This window comes from Tupaia chinensis, unplaced genomic scaffold (assembly GCF_000334495.1).
Source record: "Tupaia chinensis unplaced genomic scaffold, TupChi_1.0 Scaffold000685_1, whole genome shotgun sequence".
Taxonomy (NCBI): Eukaryota; Metazoa; Chordata; class Mammalia; order Scandentia; family Tupaiidae; genus Tupaia; species Tupaia belangeri.
The window spans coordinates 3,598,860-3,614,670 of NW_006160208.1; the positions used below are offsets into that span (position 1 = coordinate 3,598,860).

Sequence of the window (15,811 nt, forward strand, 5' to 3'; positions counted from 1 at the left end):
ATCTGCTTATCACTTCTAGTCCCTATATTTTGCAGTCTTTTCTCAAGTCATTTCTCCAGACTATTCATATATGTTGTGTTCTTACAGTCTCAGGTTGAAGGAAGAAACTTAGAGCTTTTATAAATTTAGTAAGTTTAAGGGACCTTGGCTTCTAGAATTCTATACCTCTCAGCCCTGCTGGGGATAGTACAGCCTTACCTTGGAGCCTGGTTGATCCACGATGCTAGGAAATGTCAATGAACATTGGATTCGTTATTTTACACTTATGGGCTTATACCGTGGTTATAATTCTCTTTACAAAGGGACAAATGAGCTTTCTCACTATGGTACCTATCACCATGCCTGCTAAATTAGTTAATACGTGACCAAGAAATAAACAATGGAGAGAAAACAATCTGTTGTGGGGCCGGCAGGTGGCATGCTTGGTGGTTAAGGCACTTTACTCCATATGGTCATCTGTGGTTTGAGTCCCAGACCTGACTGCTTGCGTTCTCACTTTCTCTCTCTTGCTCTCTCTGGTCAAATTAAAAAGAAATAATGATGGCGAATAAAATTAAAAAAAAAAAATCTGTTGTATCTAGAAACTACCAAGTATTGGGATCTGAGGATATTTGGATGTAAACTGGTTGTAAGTCTAAACAGATTACTACATCATGAGACAGTCAAAAATTATTTATTGAAATTTCAATAAATTATCTAATGTGTAGAAACCTATTATGTGTGTAGAATCATAAGGCATAAAATATAGGTACAAAAGATTATGGAGAAAAAGTGCTTTTTATCTAATGATTTATCACTTCAAAGTTTTTAATTTTGGGAACCAGCAGTTAGCGTAATGGCTATGTCGCTGGATTCCCACGTAGTTGACCGCGGTTCGTGTCCCGGACCCAGTGGCTTAAAAAACTCATGCCGGGCGCGTGTGCGTGCGTGCCCAAGATCCCGAGAGGAGAATGGAGGAGAAGGGATTGCGGCGTGACCATCCCCCCTGGGGGTGATTTCTCGCTTTCTGTCTCTATGTCTCTCTCTGTTTGTCTGGCGAGCGCATGCGCCCTACAGTGAAAATCTCTCAAAAAAAAAAAAAGTTTTTAATTTTTTAATCCAAAACAAAAAATGTATTTATGTACTTACTCTTCTGGAATTTTAGCAGGGTTTGTTGAAGGCAGCTTACCTCAGCTCCATGTGACATCAGCTGGGGTAAACCAATGGGAGATTAGAAGATTGATCCCCTCCTGATAAGGCTTACTCATATCTCAGCAGATCAATGCCAGGTGTCCTCGGGTGCTCAGGTGAGCTGTCAGCCAGAGTCTATCTGTGTGACCTTTGTACGGGCTAGGTTGGCTTCCCCTCATAGGTCAACTGAGTTCCAAAAGAACATGTCCCAGGTACTGGTTTCCCAAGAAGATGAGTCCCAACATGCAAGTGCTTATCCAATCTTGGTGATCATGCTTGGTCATCAAGCCTTGTTGTATGCTCATCAATATCCCATTGACTGGAGCTGGTCAAAGGGCCAAGCCTGGAGTCAATAAGAGAGAAGGCCATGCAAGGGTCTGAATACTACAAATGCCTGTCTTATCGAAGGCCAAAGTAGCAGTCGACTGCAATCAATTCAAATTCATGACATGTTTCAGCAGTCCCAGGTGGCTGTTACTGTTTATATGAGGAACATTACGGTAATCCACGGCATGTCCTTGCACAAATGGCTCACCTCCACAGGTTTTGTTGATCCTTTCTCAAAAAAGGAAGTTGAATTAGGAGCTCTGCATGGTTCCCTCCAATGAACGGTTCACTATATAACAACAAACACATTTATAATAGTATTCTTTTATTTTAATTGCAGAGGGCACATGTGCTCACCAGGGAGATGAGAAAGGGAGTGGGAGAAAGCATTCTCCAAATGAGGCATGATTGTGCTTCAATTCCTTCTTTTCCATTTCTCCATCTTGCTGGGAGCTGGGGTACCCACATGTGCCCAGCATATTTTTCAAGTCACCAAGCAGGGATTTGACCCATGGTGGGCCACATGGGATCTGGGTCACTTAATGACTAGGTACAGGGTCGGCCCAGTTATAATATTATATTCAGGGTACATCAGTAATGAAAAAAATATGAGCTTATTTCCTGACAAACACATCCCTTCAACCAGTAGTAGTCATTAAGGCTAATTGAGAACTAAATCTATCATGTGAACCTGCTCTGGGCTGCCAGCCTGTTCCTTCGGATATCCTGACCATGGAAAGTGGAGCGGCATCAGTTAGGCTTTGCCCTGCCAGCAATTTCTCTGCTGTGAAACGTGATTTCTCCTTTGATTAAGATGTTAATTTCTGGGACCAGCAGATAGCATAATAGCAATGTTGCTGGACTCCCATGTAGTGGACCATGCTTCAAGTCCCAGACCTGCAACTTAAAACTTATGCTGGCCACATGTGCATGCGTGCCCAAGATCCCAAGAAGATAATGGAGGAGAAGGGATTGCGGTGTGGCCATCCCCTCTGGGGAGTGATATCTTGCTTTCTGTCTCTCTAGCAATTGCATGCACCCTATAGCAAAAATCTCTCTTCAAAAAAAAAGAAAAGGTTTAAATAAAAGAGAGAGATGCATGCACTTTTGTCTTGCTCATTTTTACGGGACTGTAAAGAAGATAAAGTTAGATTAGCCATGCGAAAGTGATTTTGCTTTGAGTAGGGATTAGGGTTTTTCCTGTTCTTCTAATCACATACTACTCAGTTCTGATAGCATGGCATCAGCCTGGCAAAAAATAGTTAAGACTTCATTAGCTGCTATAGTTTCGCCCCGCCCACACCAAGTGTGGAGACCCCACCCTTTTAACTCTCTCTGTGGCTAAATCTGTGACCCTTTCTATGACACTCAGGAGACTGTACCCTAAAAAGAAAAAAAAAATACATGTTTTAAAAAGTAATTTAGGCCACCTCATTTGCCTTCCCTCCCTTTTGCATTCCTTACAATGCCTCAAACATAAGATTTTTTTTTTTTTTTGAACTTCAGTTTCACTTTTGAGACTGCAGTAAAGTTGCACTTGCCTGATTGCTACCTTTGGATTTAGACTAAGAGGCGTATGAACGGCCAGAGTACGGAATACGTGAAGGTATGTATTTAAAATATTTTTGAGACAGGACCTCTTTGGCTGAGTAAGATTAGAGTGCAGTTTCGTTTTAGCGTTCTTTGATCTGGTGCTTGAAATCTAGTCGAATCATTCAATCAAGAAAATGGAGAAAAAGGAATATGAGAGAGATATAAAGAGCAATGTAGTACAACTCAGAATACAGTAATAGCAATAATATCTACTTCTTACAATAAAGCATTGTATGTGGTCATTCATTTGTTTTCCCCATAGAGTTCTGCACCAGGAAACATGCATTAGGGAAGTTACGGAAATAATTTTGCAACAGCCTTTTAAAAAAATTACCTCTTTGCCTTAAAGAAACAAAATCCCGTGAGTTTAAAAAGAAGTGACTTCCTTTTCCCCGTTTGTGGGCTGGGGAGGAGATGAGAGCTGGAATTTTATGATAATATGTTTGAAGAGAAAAGAGCATTTCCGGTGTTCCTAGGGTTAAGTAAATGGCTTTCTTTCATCTAATAAAGGAAAATGAAGGAAGGTGAGAGGTGGAATGACCAGAAATAGGAAGCTCAAAACTCGCATTAGCAATGAGGGGGTGTTCAGGGGAAGCATATGAAGACCCTTTGTAGTTTTTCAGGGAAAATTCAGGTTGCCATTCAGCTCGTGAAGGCAGCCGCGGAGTTGTGCCCAGCTCTGCCCTAATTCAAGGCTGAGTTGATAAGGAGCTTCTGGAGTCTTTCCAACCATTCATGAATGTTCTTGAATTACAGTCATTTTACCTGTTCGGCTCTCTCTACTGTTGCCTTCTTGTTTAGTGGTGAGCCGTGAATGTCTTGTGATATTTGTCTTTATTTTTCTTCATAAACATTTATAAAACAGAACATAGTTACAATGATTCACTTATTAACCATGGGATCTTTGTGCTGATTGATAGTAGAAATACCATTTAATATTGTATTATCAAATGTTAATTGTCGAATATTTTACGGTAGGTACTTAAAGCGATACGTCTACCTCCTTTAATACTCACAACGACCTATAGAAGAGCTCAAGTATTTTATTAATTAACTTATTTGTTTTCATGTTTGCTGTAGGGCATGTGTTCTTGTCAGAGACAGAGAGAGGGAGAGTGAAAAATCACCTCCCAGCAAGAGCGGCCACCCCACAATCCCCTCTCCATTCTCCTCTTAGGATTTTGGGCATGCTCACACATGCACCCAGTGTGGTTTTCAAGTTGCCAGGTCTGGATTCAAACCGTGGAGTCAACCATGTGGGATCCAGAGCCTTAACCTCAATGCTACCTGCAGTCTCCGAGGCCTGCTGTTTTAAAGATGAGGAAAGTAAGGCCTGAGAAGTGAATTAAAATTTGCCAAAAGTTACAAGACAAACTCAGAGTGAAGAGTCATTCCAATTCTGTTCTCTCTTTTTTTTTATTCTTGCTATAGGGTACATGTGCTCTCCAGAGAGACACACAGAGAGACAGAGTGAAAGAGAGAGTGAGAAATCATCCCCCAGGACCTATGATCACTCCACAATCCCTTCTCCTCTGTGTCCTCTCAGGATTTTGGGCACGTGCACATGTGTCTGGCATGATTTTCAAGCCGCCGGGTTCAGGACGTCAACTGCACCATCAGTTGTGTGGGAATCCAGTGCCTTCAACTCCATGCCACCCACGGGCCCCCAGGGCTGTCCTCTTAATCCCTGTGTTTCTCTAAGTTTCACTGATTCTGCAGTGACTATTTGTATAATCATAAAGTTGTAAATAACATTTATTGACATTCCATTTTCCAAATCGAACTCGACTGACCACCTGTCACTTAATTGTAGTGTTAGGGTAAAACACGGTCTTTTCGTGTCATGACGTTGTCCAGCCATGTCGCAGCTGACAGTTTCAGAACACATAAGGATGTAAAATGTGCAGAGAAAACACAGGGGCGCACGTGCCTTTAACCGCAAGGCAAAAGCATCAAGAGATTTTTGTCTAAAGTTGATTGATCAAGAGATCGAGTTGTAGGCGTCCACTTTACAATTACAAATGGAATAATAAATAAAATAAAACATAACTGAAGTCATGAAGAGAATGAGCTAATAGCAGAATTAAGTCTCTCTATAGTATGAAGAAAATGCTTACAGTCAGTAAATGAGGAAGAGGCAAGCACGTTATTTAAGTTAATGGAGGTGACTGAGCCAATTAAAAAGAGACGTTACCTGGGAGCATGACAGCAGGGATAGAGGTGGAGGATGAGGAAGCTATTCGAATGCTTCATTTTTAACCTTTCGGTGCCATTTAAATGGTTTCTGCTTAATATATCACTTACATAATATATACTTCCATAGCCTGAAATTTATGAGTAAAAAGACTATGTAGAGTCACATTTGGGTTATGGGTTTTCTTTAGTTAGGTGGGTAGTTTTTGTTAGAAGGCACGTGTCCTTGACAGAGAGAGACAGAAAGTGAGAAATCAACCTCCAGGGGGGATGGCCGCCAAGCAACCTCTTCTCCTTCCATCTCCTCTTGGGATTTTGCACACACACACACACACACACACACACACACACACATACACGTGCACACACCTGGCATGATTCTCAAGCACTAAAATCTGGAACTTGAACCACAAAACTGGCCATGTGGAATACAGCACCCTAACCTCAATGTCGCTTGCTGGCCCAATTATTTATTTATTTTTAAAAGCTTATTTCTTATGAGTTAGAGAGAGAGAGAGAGAGCCCCAGCAGGGTTCTGACGCCATGATCCACCTTCAGTCTTCAGCTAACCCAGATCTTGGGTGAGCATATGTTCAGCATACGCAGGGAGGTATCCGAACCTTCCCTTGTAGAATTGTCTCGTGGTGCATCATGGCTTATTGCTGCATCGCCACCTGGCACATAGTTACATATTTCATAAGGATGATAACAATGTACTTGAAAACATGTGTGGTTAGTGTTGTCCATTATTTTTATAAGGATTATTTTATTTGACTTTGTTTATTTATTTATTTAAATGTGAACAGAGAAATACTGAGTAAGAGAAAGGGAGGGAGAGAGCAAGAAAGCAAGTCTCCAGGTCTGGGACTTGAACTGTGGTTGGTCATGTGGGAGTCCAGCGCTCTTAACCACCATACCACTTGCCAGCCCAGTCCATTTTTAAAAACTTTTTTTTATTTAGCTTTATTTATTTATTTAATTTGACCAGAGAGGGACAGAGTGAGAGAGAGAAGAAAGTGAGAAAGCAAGTCATCGGGTCCGGGTCCACGACCTGAATCATGGTCAGCCATGTGGGAGTCCAGTGCCCCTAACTGCCATGCCATCTGCCGGCCTCTGCCTGTTATTGTTTAATGTTTCTTTTACAGGGCAGAATCATGAGACAGAGTTTACCTTCTTACATCTACTCCTTCATGGGACTGCTGTCCTTCTGTATTCTGTGTGCATCCTCCACCAACAAGTGCGTGGTGAGGCGGGAAGTCGCTGACTGCAGTCACCTCAAGTTGACTCAAGTACCGAATGACCTCCCCACAAACATAACGGTGTTGAACCTTACGCATAATCAACTCAGAAGACTGCCATCCGCTAATCTTACAAGATACAACCGACTGACTGTCTTGGATGGAGGCTTTAACTCCATCTCAAAGCTGGAGCCAGAATTGTGCCAGAAACTGCCGTTGTTGCAAGTTTTGGACCTCCGACACAATGAACTGTCTCAGCTTTCTGATAAAACCTTTAGCTTCTGCACGAATTTGACTGAACTCAATCTAATGTCCAACCCAATCCAGAAAATTCAAAATAATCCTTTTAAAAATCAGAAGGTAAGGTAAAAATGGTCATGTCCACATAAATGAAAATCATATGATCTAATGTCAAGTTTCAAATAACTTCTTCATCCTTAGAGTTAATATCTAATTGTCAAGGTAAGAGTAAGAAATTCAACCTATCTCAATTGGGAAAGAAGGGGACCTGCACACAAACATTGCCCTTGTGACTAAAATGTTTGCAAAAAAGAAAATTTAGTCTTAAATTAGCTTCAAGCCCAATTTTAAAGAAGTCTACCTACCTGTCTTGAGTTCCCATATTAAAAATGGAACTTAATAGAAATCACAGTCCAAGAAGAGTTAGAATACCCCATGAGAAACAGAACACAAAATTTTCAATTGTGCGGTCTAGTACGTGAAGTAATGAAAAAAGGAGTCCAAATTCTGACCTAAGGAAAGCTAACAAAGGGACACAATTTTAAAGCAAATGACTTACTCTTAGTTTAAAAGTAAATAAATAAATTAAAAATCCTCAAAAAATCACTATTCTTCTGGGACCAGCAGTTAGAGTAATTGCTATGTTGTTGAACTCCCATGTAGTTGACTGTGGTTCAAGTCTCGGACCTGGTGGCTTAAACTCACGCAGGGTGTGTGTGTGTGCGTGCCCAAGACCCTGAGAGGAGAATAGAGGAGAAGGGATTGCAGTGTGGCCATCCCCCCTGGGAGGTAATTTCTTGCTTTCTGTCTCTCTGTCTCTGTCTTTCTGGCGAGCGCATGCGCCCTATAGCAAAAATCTCTTAAAAAAAAAATCGCTTTTTCAATGGCTACAATTTTTTTCCCTAACACTTTGCTTGAATTTTAAATTCATTAAAAATGTATGTTATAGTCTCTAAATCTGAAGCAGTATTAAGTGCATTTTAAAAAATAATTGCTTATTTCATTTAATTAATTAATTATTATTATTTTAACTTGCTATAGGGCATGTACACTCACTAAAGAGAGACAGAGAAACAGAAAGTGAGAAAGCAAGTCACCAGTCCAGAACTTGAATGGCCATGTGAGAGTCTAGTAGCCTTAAGCACCATGCCACTTGCTGGCCCCTTAAGTGCAATTTTTTTTTTTTTAAAGCAAAGCAATGTTCAAATATCTTTGTTTTCTTCATTTCCTGACCTTATAAAGAATTGAGTATGTGACAAGTCAGTGGTATGGTAGTTATGGCAGCTGGATTCTCTAAGTCTGACTGTGTCATTCAAGTTTTGGACCCAAGGGCATGAAAAGCATACTGAGCACATGTGAGTGTGCCTAAAACCCAGAACTAAGGAATAGAGAAGTGATTGTGGTGTAGCCATTCCCCATGGGGTGGAAGGGGGGTGTTTTCTCACTTAAAAAAAATAAGCACACGTACACCTTTGACAAAATTAAAACACAAAACAAAGCATTCTGTTAGTTAAAAGGAAATGGTTTTAACATGTGCAGTGAAAGGGAATGGGAAGCATTATTTCCATAACGGTCACGCTGCATAAATTCAGTCAAATGTAAGTCCAACATAACATGGTGAGTTCCTCTCCTGATCTTGCCCTTTGCTTTTCATTTGTTACAATAAGACTCGATTTTTGGATTTGCGAGAACATGACAGGGAAGTTGAGGTCATCATGACTTAACTGTGCAGGCTGGAAACAAAAGAAATTGAAGACTATCATATTACACACAGTCCATAAATCAGAGTGAACGGTAGATCCAGGCTGAACTATATGTTGTAAAAGAGTCAGCAAAGTTTGACTGAAAGAGTGGCCAACCATTTCCAAATAACTAGTAGCTGGTTGGTTGGCAGTATCCACAAGACCAAAAACCCATGTTTCCTTCTCTGGAACACCAGCTGAAGAATTTTACCTCAGGGATCCATTGTTCAGTTGAAGACTTCGACTCACAGAGACAATTGCTTGATTGATCCTTCACATTACTATTCTGTGCTAGTTATGACACAACATTTAATTAACTATAAATCTTCTCAATATTAAAATCTTTGTTTTAGTTTCATGGATGGAAAAATTCACATGTTTTTTTAGGAACTTTGATTTCCTGTTATTTTCAAGGCAAATGAATGATGCTATATATTTGATAAGCCACGTGGATATTCCTTGCAACATAAATGAACACCTATTAGAACTAAGCAAATAAATCCTTAATGGTCTTTATATTATAAATAAGCTTAAATACTTTTATTTTGGTAAGAGAAATAAAGTGATTCTTAAAGGAAAAATTAAATCCTTGCAATAATAATTTTTTTCTTTTTTTTATGTTTTTGCCTTAGGGCACACGTGCTTGTAGAAGAGAGACAGAGACAGAGAGAGGGAATCATCCCCCAGGGAGGATGGCCAAGCTGCAATCCTTTCTCCTCCATTCTCCTCCTGGGGTTTTGGGCACACATGCATGCACACCCAGCATGATTTTCAGGACACCAGTTCCGGGACTCGAACTACAGTTGGCCATGTGGGAATCCAGTGCCTTAACTATCATACCACCTGTTGTCCCCACAATGCTAATAGTTTTCATCACAGTTAAGTTTATGTATTATTCCTAGTAACAATTTCTCACAAACAATAGATGACATTTTGTGGTCAAGATATTTCTAAGGTTCACTGGTATTTAAACTAACTGTTTTTTTATGGCAAGTCTCTAATGTACAAATGTTATTTTTTCCCTCTCAGAATTTAATCAAATTAGATCTGTCTCATAACGGTTTATCATCTACAAAACTAGGAACTCAGGTTCAACTGGAAAATCTCCAAGAGCTTCGATTATCAAATAATAAGATTAGTGCACTAAGACGTGAAGAACTTGATTTCCTTGGCAATTCTTCTTTAAAAATATTAGAGTTGTCATCAAATCAAATTAAAGAGGTAAGCATTCAGATGAAATCATTTTGGCTTCTACCTTCATCCTCGTGTCATCCCTAATGTGGCATACAGATAGGGATCCTAGAGAAAGGATCGACAATCTTTGCCATGTCTTCCAAAAACCCTTCACTCTCATTGCTTGGGACCATTGGTGCCATAGTCAAAAAATAGGGAGTTTGGGTAGCAGTTAGGAGATGGGACTGCTGTCAGACAGTGGCGGGTTGGGACCATAGGGTCACTTAGCAGTAACGATGATCTACAATACCGAACCTACATGAAAAGGTTCTGGGTTGATGTCCCAAGACTTCTCTGTACATGACAGATGCTCATGCATATGTCTGAGACATAGGCTGGCTGACTCTGGAAGTGGATTATGGCACGAAGACCCCATTGGGAATTTTCTCTCTCTCCCTCTCTTGGAAGAAATAAATTTCAGAAGACAATGACCAAAATACAGCAGTGGTGCCAATGCCTTTACAAAACAGGTCTTTGATCTTGGGTAATGTTCTTAACCTCTCTGAGGCTTAGTTCCTCACCTGTAAAGTGCAATAGTACTCTCTATTTCACAAAATCTCCAAGAGAATGAAAAGAATGTGATGGTTAAGAGCACAGTTTTATAGTGGGGTTAGCTGGCTCTCTCTCTGGGCTTTTATCTTTTAAAAACTGTGTAAGCAGGCAAGTTATTCAAGTTCTCTTTGCTCCAATCTCTCAGTCTTCAAATTGGTTTAATCATAACACTCCTTCGTAGGACTGTGAGCTAAAGAATTTAGTATTATGTCTGGCATCTGGTAAGAGTTCAACAAATGGTAACTAGCATTTTGTTATTACAAAAATCCTTGCAACAATATTTTCTGTTTTGTTTTTCGCTTCTACCATAGGGTGCATGCACTTGCGGAAGAGAGACAAAGACAGAGACAGAGAGAAATCACCCCCCAGGGGGAATGGCCACAATACAATTCCTTGTCCATTCTTCTCCTGGGATTTTGGGCATACACATACACACGCTCAGTGTGATTTTCAAGTTACTGAGTCTGGGACTTGAACATACATAGCAATCAGCCATGTGGGAATCTAGCACCTTAACTACCATGCCACATGTTGACTCTGCAATAATGATTTTTTTTTTTCTTAAGAGAGATTTTTGCAATAGGGTGCATGCGCTCACCAGAGAGACAGAGAGACAGAAAGTGAGAAATCACCCACCCAGGGAGGATGACCATGCTGCAATCCCTTCTCCTCTTGGGATCCTGGGCGCCCACACACACATGCTGGACATGAGCTTTAAGCCACTGGGTCTAGGACTCAAACTGCTGTTGACTAGGTCAGAGTCCAGTGATGTAACATTACTCCATCTGCTGACCCCCACAATGATACTTTTAATCACAACAAAAGTTATTTATTACTCCTACTAACAGTTTTATATAAACAATGGATGACAGTTAGTGGTCCAGATGTTTCTAAGGTTCACTGCTATTTAAAGAAACTTACCCTAGACTGGCAGGTCAAGAAGACCCTCCCATGAAGTGGCATCAAAGCTGAGATGGGAATGCTGGGTAGAAGTTGGCAAGTGGCCAGGGACGTCAGAGGCTGAAGAAAGAGCAGGTGTTACAGAGTGAGGCAGGCACTGTGCATTTCAGCAGCAGTCTGCAACCTTTCAGCCCCAGGGATTGGTTTCATGGAAAATAATTTTTCTACAGACTGGGGTGGGGAGTATAGTTTGTGGCTGATTCAAGTGCATTGCCTTGACTGTTCATTTTATGTTTATTGTTATTACATTGTAATAAGAAGGACCAGTACCAGTTTGTGGCCCAGAGGATGGGAACCCCTTTCTTAAAAGAATGGAGAAAATGCCCAGCCCAGGGAGTGTGGTAAAGGGGAGGGAGATTGAGTACATAATTGTATTTAAAGTTTTCAAGGATCATTCAGTCTATTATATTTTGGTTTTAACCTCTTTTTCTTTCTTCCACCTTTAGTTCTCTCCAGGGTGCTTTCATGCAATTGGAAAATTATTTGGTCTCTTTCTGAACAATGCTCAACTGAGCTCTAGTCTCATAGAGAAGCTTTGTTTGGAGTTATCAGACACAAACATTCAGAGTCTCTCTCTGAGTAACAACCAGCTGTACAGAACCAGCAATATGACTTTCTCTGGATTAAAGCAGACAAATCTCAGCATGCTCGATCTTTCCCATAACAGCTTAAATGTGATTGGTAATAATTCCTTTGTCTGGCTCCCACATCTGGAGTATTTCTCTCTGGAGTATAACAACATTGAACATTTATCTTCACACTCCTTTTATGGGCTCGTCAATGTGAGAAACCTAAATTTGAAACGATCTTTTACTAAACAAAGTATTTCCCTCACTTCTTTTCCCAAAATTGATGATTTTTCCTTTCAATGGCTCAAGTGCTTGGAGTACCTTAACATGGAAGATAACAATATGGCAGGCATAAGACCCAATATGTTCACAGGGTTGACGAATCTGAAATACTTAAGTCTGTCCAACGCCTTCACAAGTCTGCGAACTTTAACCAATGAGACATTTTCATCACTTGCTCATTCTCCTTTACTCACACTCAATCTAACCAAGAATAAAATCTTGAAAATCGAGAGTGGTGCTTTCTCTTGGTTGGGTCATCTAAAGGTACTAGACCTCGGCCTTAATGAAATTGGGCAAGAACTCACAGGGCAGGAGTGGAGAGGGCTAGAAAATATTTTTGAGATCTACCTTTCTTACAACAAATACGTAGAGCTGACTGCCACATCCTTTGCTTCAATTTCAAGCCTTCAACGACTGATGCTTCGAAGAGTGACCCTTAAGAATGTGGCTAGCTCCCCTTCCCCTTTTCATCCTCTTCGTAACTTGACCATCCTGGATCTAAGCAACAACAACATCGCCAATATAAATGATGAACTGTTGGAGGGTCTGGAGAGACTAGAAGTTCTGGATTTGCAGCATAACAACTTGGCACGGCTCTGGAAACATGCGAACCCTGGGGGTCCTGTTCATTTTCTGAAGGGTCTGTATCACCTCCACGTCCTCAACTTGGAGTCTAATGGCTTTGATGAGATACCAGCTGAGGCCTTCAAGGACTTACCCGAACTACAGAGACTCCGTTTAGGACTGAATAATTTAAACATACTCCCACCATCTGTCTTCGATCATCAGGTGTCTCTCACATCATTGAGCCTTCAGAAGAATCTCATCACATCAGTTGAGAAGAATGTTTTCTGGTCAGCTTTCAAGAACCTGAGGGATTTAGATATGAGCTCTAATCCATTTGATTGTACGTGTGAAAGCATTGCCTGGTTTGTGAGCTGGATTAATAAGACCCATACCAACATCCCTGACCTATCAAGTCATTATCTCTGCAACACACCCCGTCAATATCATGGGTTTCCAGCGATGCTTTTTGATATATCACCCTGCAAAGACAGCGCCCCATTTGAACTCCTTTTCATGATCAGTACTAGCATGCTATCGATTTTTATCTTCGTCATACTGCTCATCCATTTTGAGGGCTGGAGGATATCTTTTTATTGGAATGTTTCAGTACATAGAGTTCTTGGTTTTAAAGAAATAGACAGACAGCCAGAGCAGTTCGAATTTGCAGCATATATCATTCATGCCCATAAAGACAGGGATTGGGTCTGGGAACACTTTTCCCCAATGGAAGAGAAAGACCGAACTCTCAAATTTTGTCTGGAAGAAAGGGACTTTGAAGCAGGTGTCCTTGAACTTGAAGCAATTGTTAATAGCATTAAAAGGAGCAGAAAAATTATTTTTGTTATAACACAGCATCTTTTAAGAGATCCATTATGCAAAAGGTAGGTGAACATTGTGAAATTTTATTTTTAAAGAGAGATTTTTGTTATAGGGCACATGTGCTCACCCAAGAGACAGAGAGCGACAGAAACACAGAAGGTGAGAAATCACCCCCCCCCCCGGGGAGCTGCCCGGGCTAACACACCGCCCGGGGAGGTGGCCGTGCTACAATCACTTCTCCTCCATTCTCTGCTCGGGATCTTGGGCACGCACACAGACACACCCAGCATGAGTTTAAGTTGCCAGGTCCAGGTCGCAGTTGACTACATGGGAGTCCAGTGATGTAGCCATTATGCCATCTGCTGGTCTCACTCATTGTGAAATTTTAAGTGAACACTGTTGTCCAATTAAATGTTTATATATTACTAATGGTATGACTCTCAACTCAGAGAATTTTAAAAATAAAGTTACGTAAACAGAACCTAATTTTTTTTTTGGAGAGGTTTTCACTATAGTGCGCGTGCACTCACCAGACAGAGAGAGACATAGAGACAGAAAGCGAGAAATCACCCCCCCAGAGGGGATGGTCATGCCGCAATCCCTTCTCCTCCATTCTCCTCTCGGGATCTTGGGCACGCACGCACACACACCCAGCGAGAGTTTTAAGCCACCGGGTCCAGGACGCGAACCGCGGTCAACTACATGGGAGTCCAGCGACATAGCCATTACGCTAACTGCTGGTTCCCAATAGGACCTAATTTTTGAATTAAATGCTACAGGTAAACTATGTAAACATGGATAAACTTTGGGCTATTAAAAACTGTATTGGGCCAACTGGTGGCATAGTGGTTAAGGCAGATGGATATCACATGGCCAGCTGCATGGTTTGAGTATTGAACTCAGTCACTTAAAAACATGCTGGGTGTGTATATGTGTGTGCCCAGAATCCCAAAAGGGAATGGAGGAGAAGGGATTGTGGCATGACTATCCCCATGTAGGAGTGCGTTCTCACATTCTCCTTTGCACCCACTAGCAAATTAAAAAACAACAACAAAGAAGCTGTATAGTGACTCTATAACTTATTTCAGTAATGTTTTTTCTCCCTAGATTCAAGGTACATCATGCAGTTCAGCAAGCTATCGAACAAAATCTGGATTCCATTATACTGATTTTTCTTGAGGAGATTCCAGATCATAAACTGAACCATGCACTCTGTTTGAGAAGAGGGATGTTTAAATCTCACTGCATCTTGAACTGGCCGGTTCAGAAAGAACGGATAAATGCCTTTCATCATAAATTGCAAGTAGCACTTGGATCGAGAAATTCAGTACATTAAATTTGGTTAAAGATTAAGTTGGTGGGGCCAGCAGGTGGCATGGAAGCTAAGATGCTGGATTCCACATGTCTGACAGTGCCATTAGGGTCCCGAACCAGAAGGCTTGAAAATCACGCAGGGCACATGTGCTTACATGTTCAAAATCCCAAAAGGAGAATAGGGGATGGGGAGGATTGCAGGGTGGCCACCCCCAAAAAGATTACATTGGCAAAGAATAATTTTCCCATTTTAGAACGCTCCATGATATTCTTAAGTCTTACTTGAAAGTAAGGTCATTGGTTTATTCATATTTATAGGTGAGAGCATCTTATCACAATTACATGTCTTCTGTGGAAATGTGTCTTTCTATTTCAAGCAGTTTTTGAAAAATTGTCTTAATTCAATGCAAAAAAAAAAAACCATAAGCATGATTAGAACATCCTACATAATAATACATGAAGTGTCAAAATTTGAAACTTTGATGTAAATCGGTCATTACTCTCAGGGCTAAATGAGCATAACCCTGGAATAAGTAATATTCACTCTATTGCTGGTTCTGGAAGAGTCTCCAGTCTGCCAACCCCGGGAATATATGGAGGACTCATTTTTACTTTCACTTTATTTGTCAGCATTACAACTGAAACATTTGTTTGACAGCATTTTAGTTAAGATCTGTTCTATATTGAATAATCCTGTTTTATTTTGACATCATGGAAATGACAACTCTTTATTTTGACATATTTTGTATAGAACCTATTAATTTTCTCTACTCATTAAAATATTTCTAAATCGGGATCAGCAGTTGGCGTAATGGCTATGTTGCTGGACTTCCATGTAGTCAACCGCGGTTTGAGTCCCGGACCAAGTGGCTTAAACTCATGCCAGGCATATGTGCGTGCGTGCCCAAGATCCTGAGAGGAGAATGGACGAGAAGGGATTGTGGCGTGACTGTCCCCACTGGGGGGGGGAATCTCTCGCTTTCTGTCTCTCTGTCTCTCTCTGCCTTTCCGG

The 15,811-nt window shown here is 40.9% G+C and overlaps 1 protein-coding gene across 1 annotated transcript; it reads left to right on the top strand.

Moving 5' to 3' along the window:
• The first annotated feature begins 2,833 nt into the window (after positions 1–2,833).
• On the top strand, positions 2,834–15,579 carry TLR3 (toll like receptor 3). The gene is made up of 5 exons (XM_006160465.2): positions 2,834–3,103; positions 6,429–6,881; positions 9,533–9,724; positions 11,695–13,547; positions 14,593–15,579. Exons 1-5 carry the CDS (start codon positions 3,074–3,076, stop codon positions 14,819–14,821), a joined length of 2,757 nt encoding a protein of 918 aa, XP_006160527.1. The 5' UTR covers positions 2,834–3,073; the 3' UTR covers positions 14,822–15,579.
• The last annotated feature ends 232 nt before the right edge of the window (positions 15,580–15,811 follow it).

Coding starts and splice junctions, on each gene's coding strand:
- TLR3 (XM_006160465.2), top strand. CDS start 3,074: ATGAACGGCCAGAGTACGGAATACGTGAAG. Junction 9,725..11,694: donor CATCAAATCAAATTAAAGAG/GTAAGCATTCAG, acceptor TTCCACCTTTAG/TTCTCTCCAGGGTGCTTTCA. Junction 13,548..14,592: donor AGAGATCCATTATGCAAAAG/GTAGGTGAACAT, acceptor TTTTCTCCCTAG/ATTCAAGGTACATCATGCAG.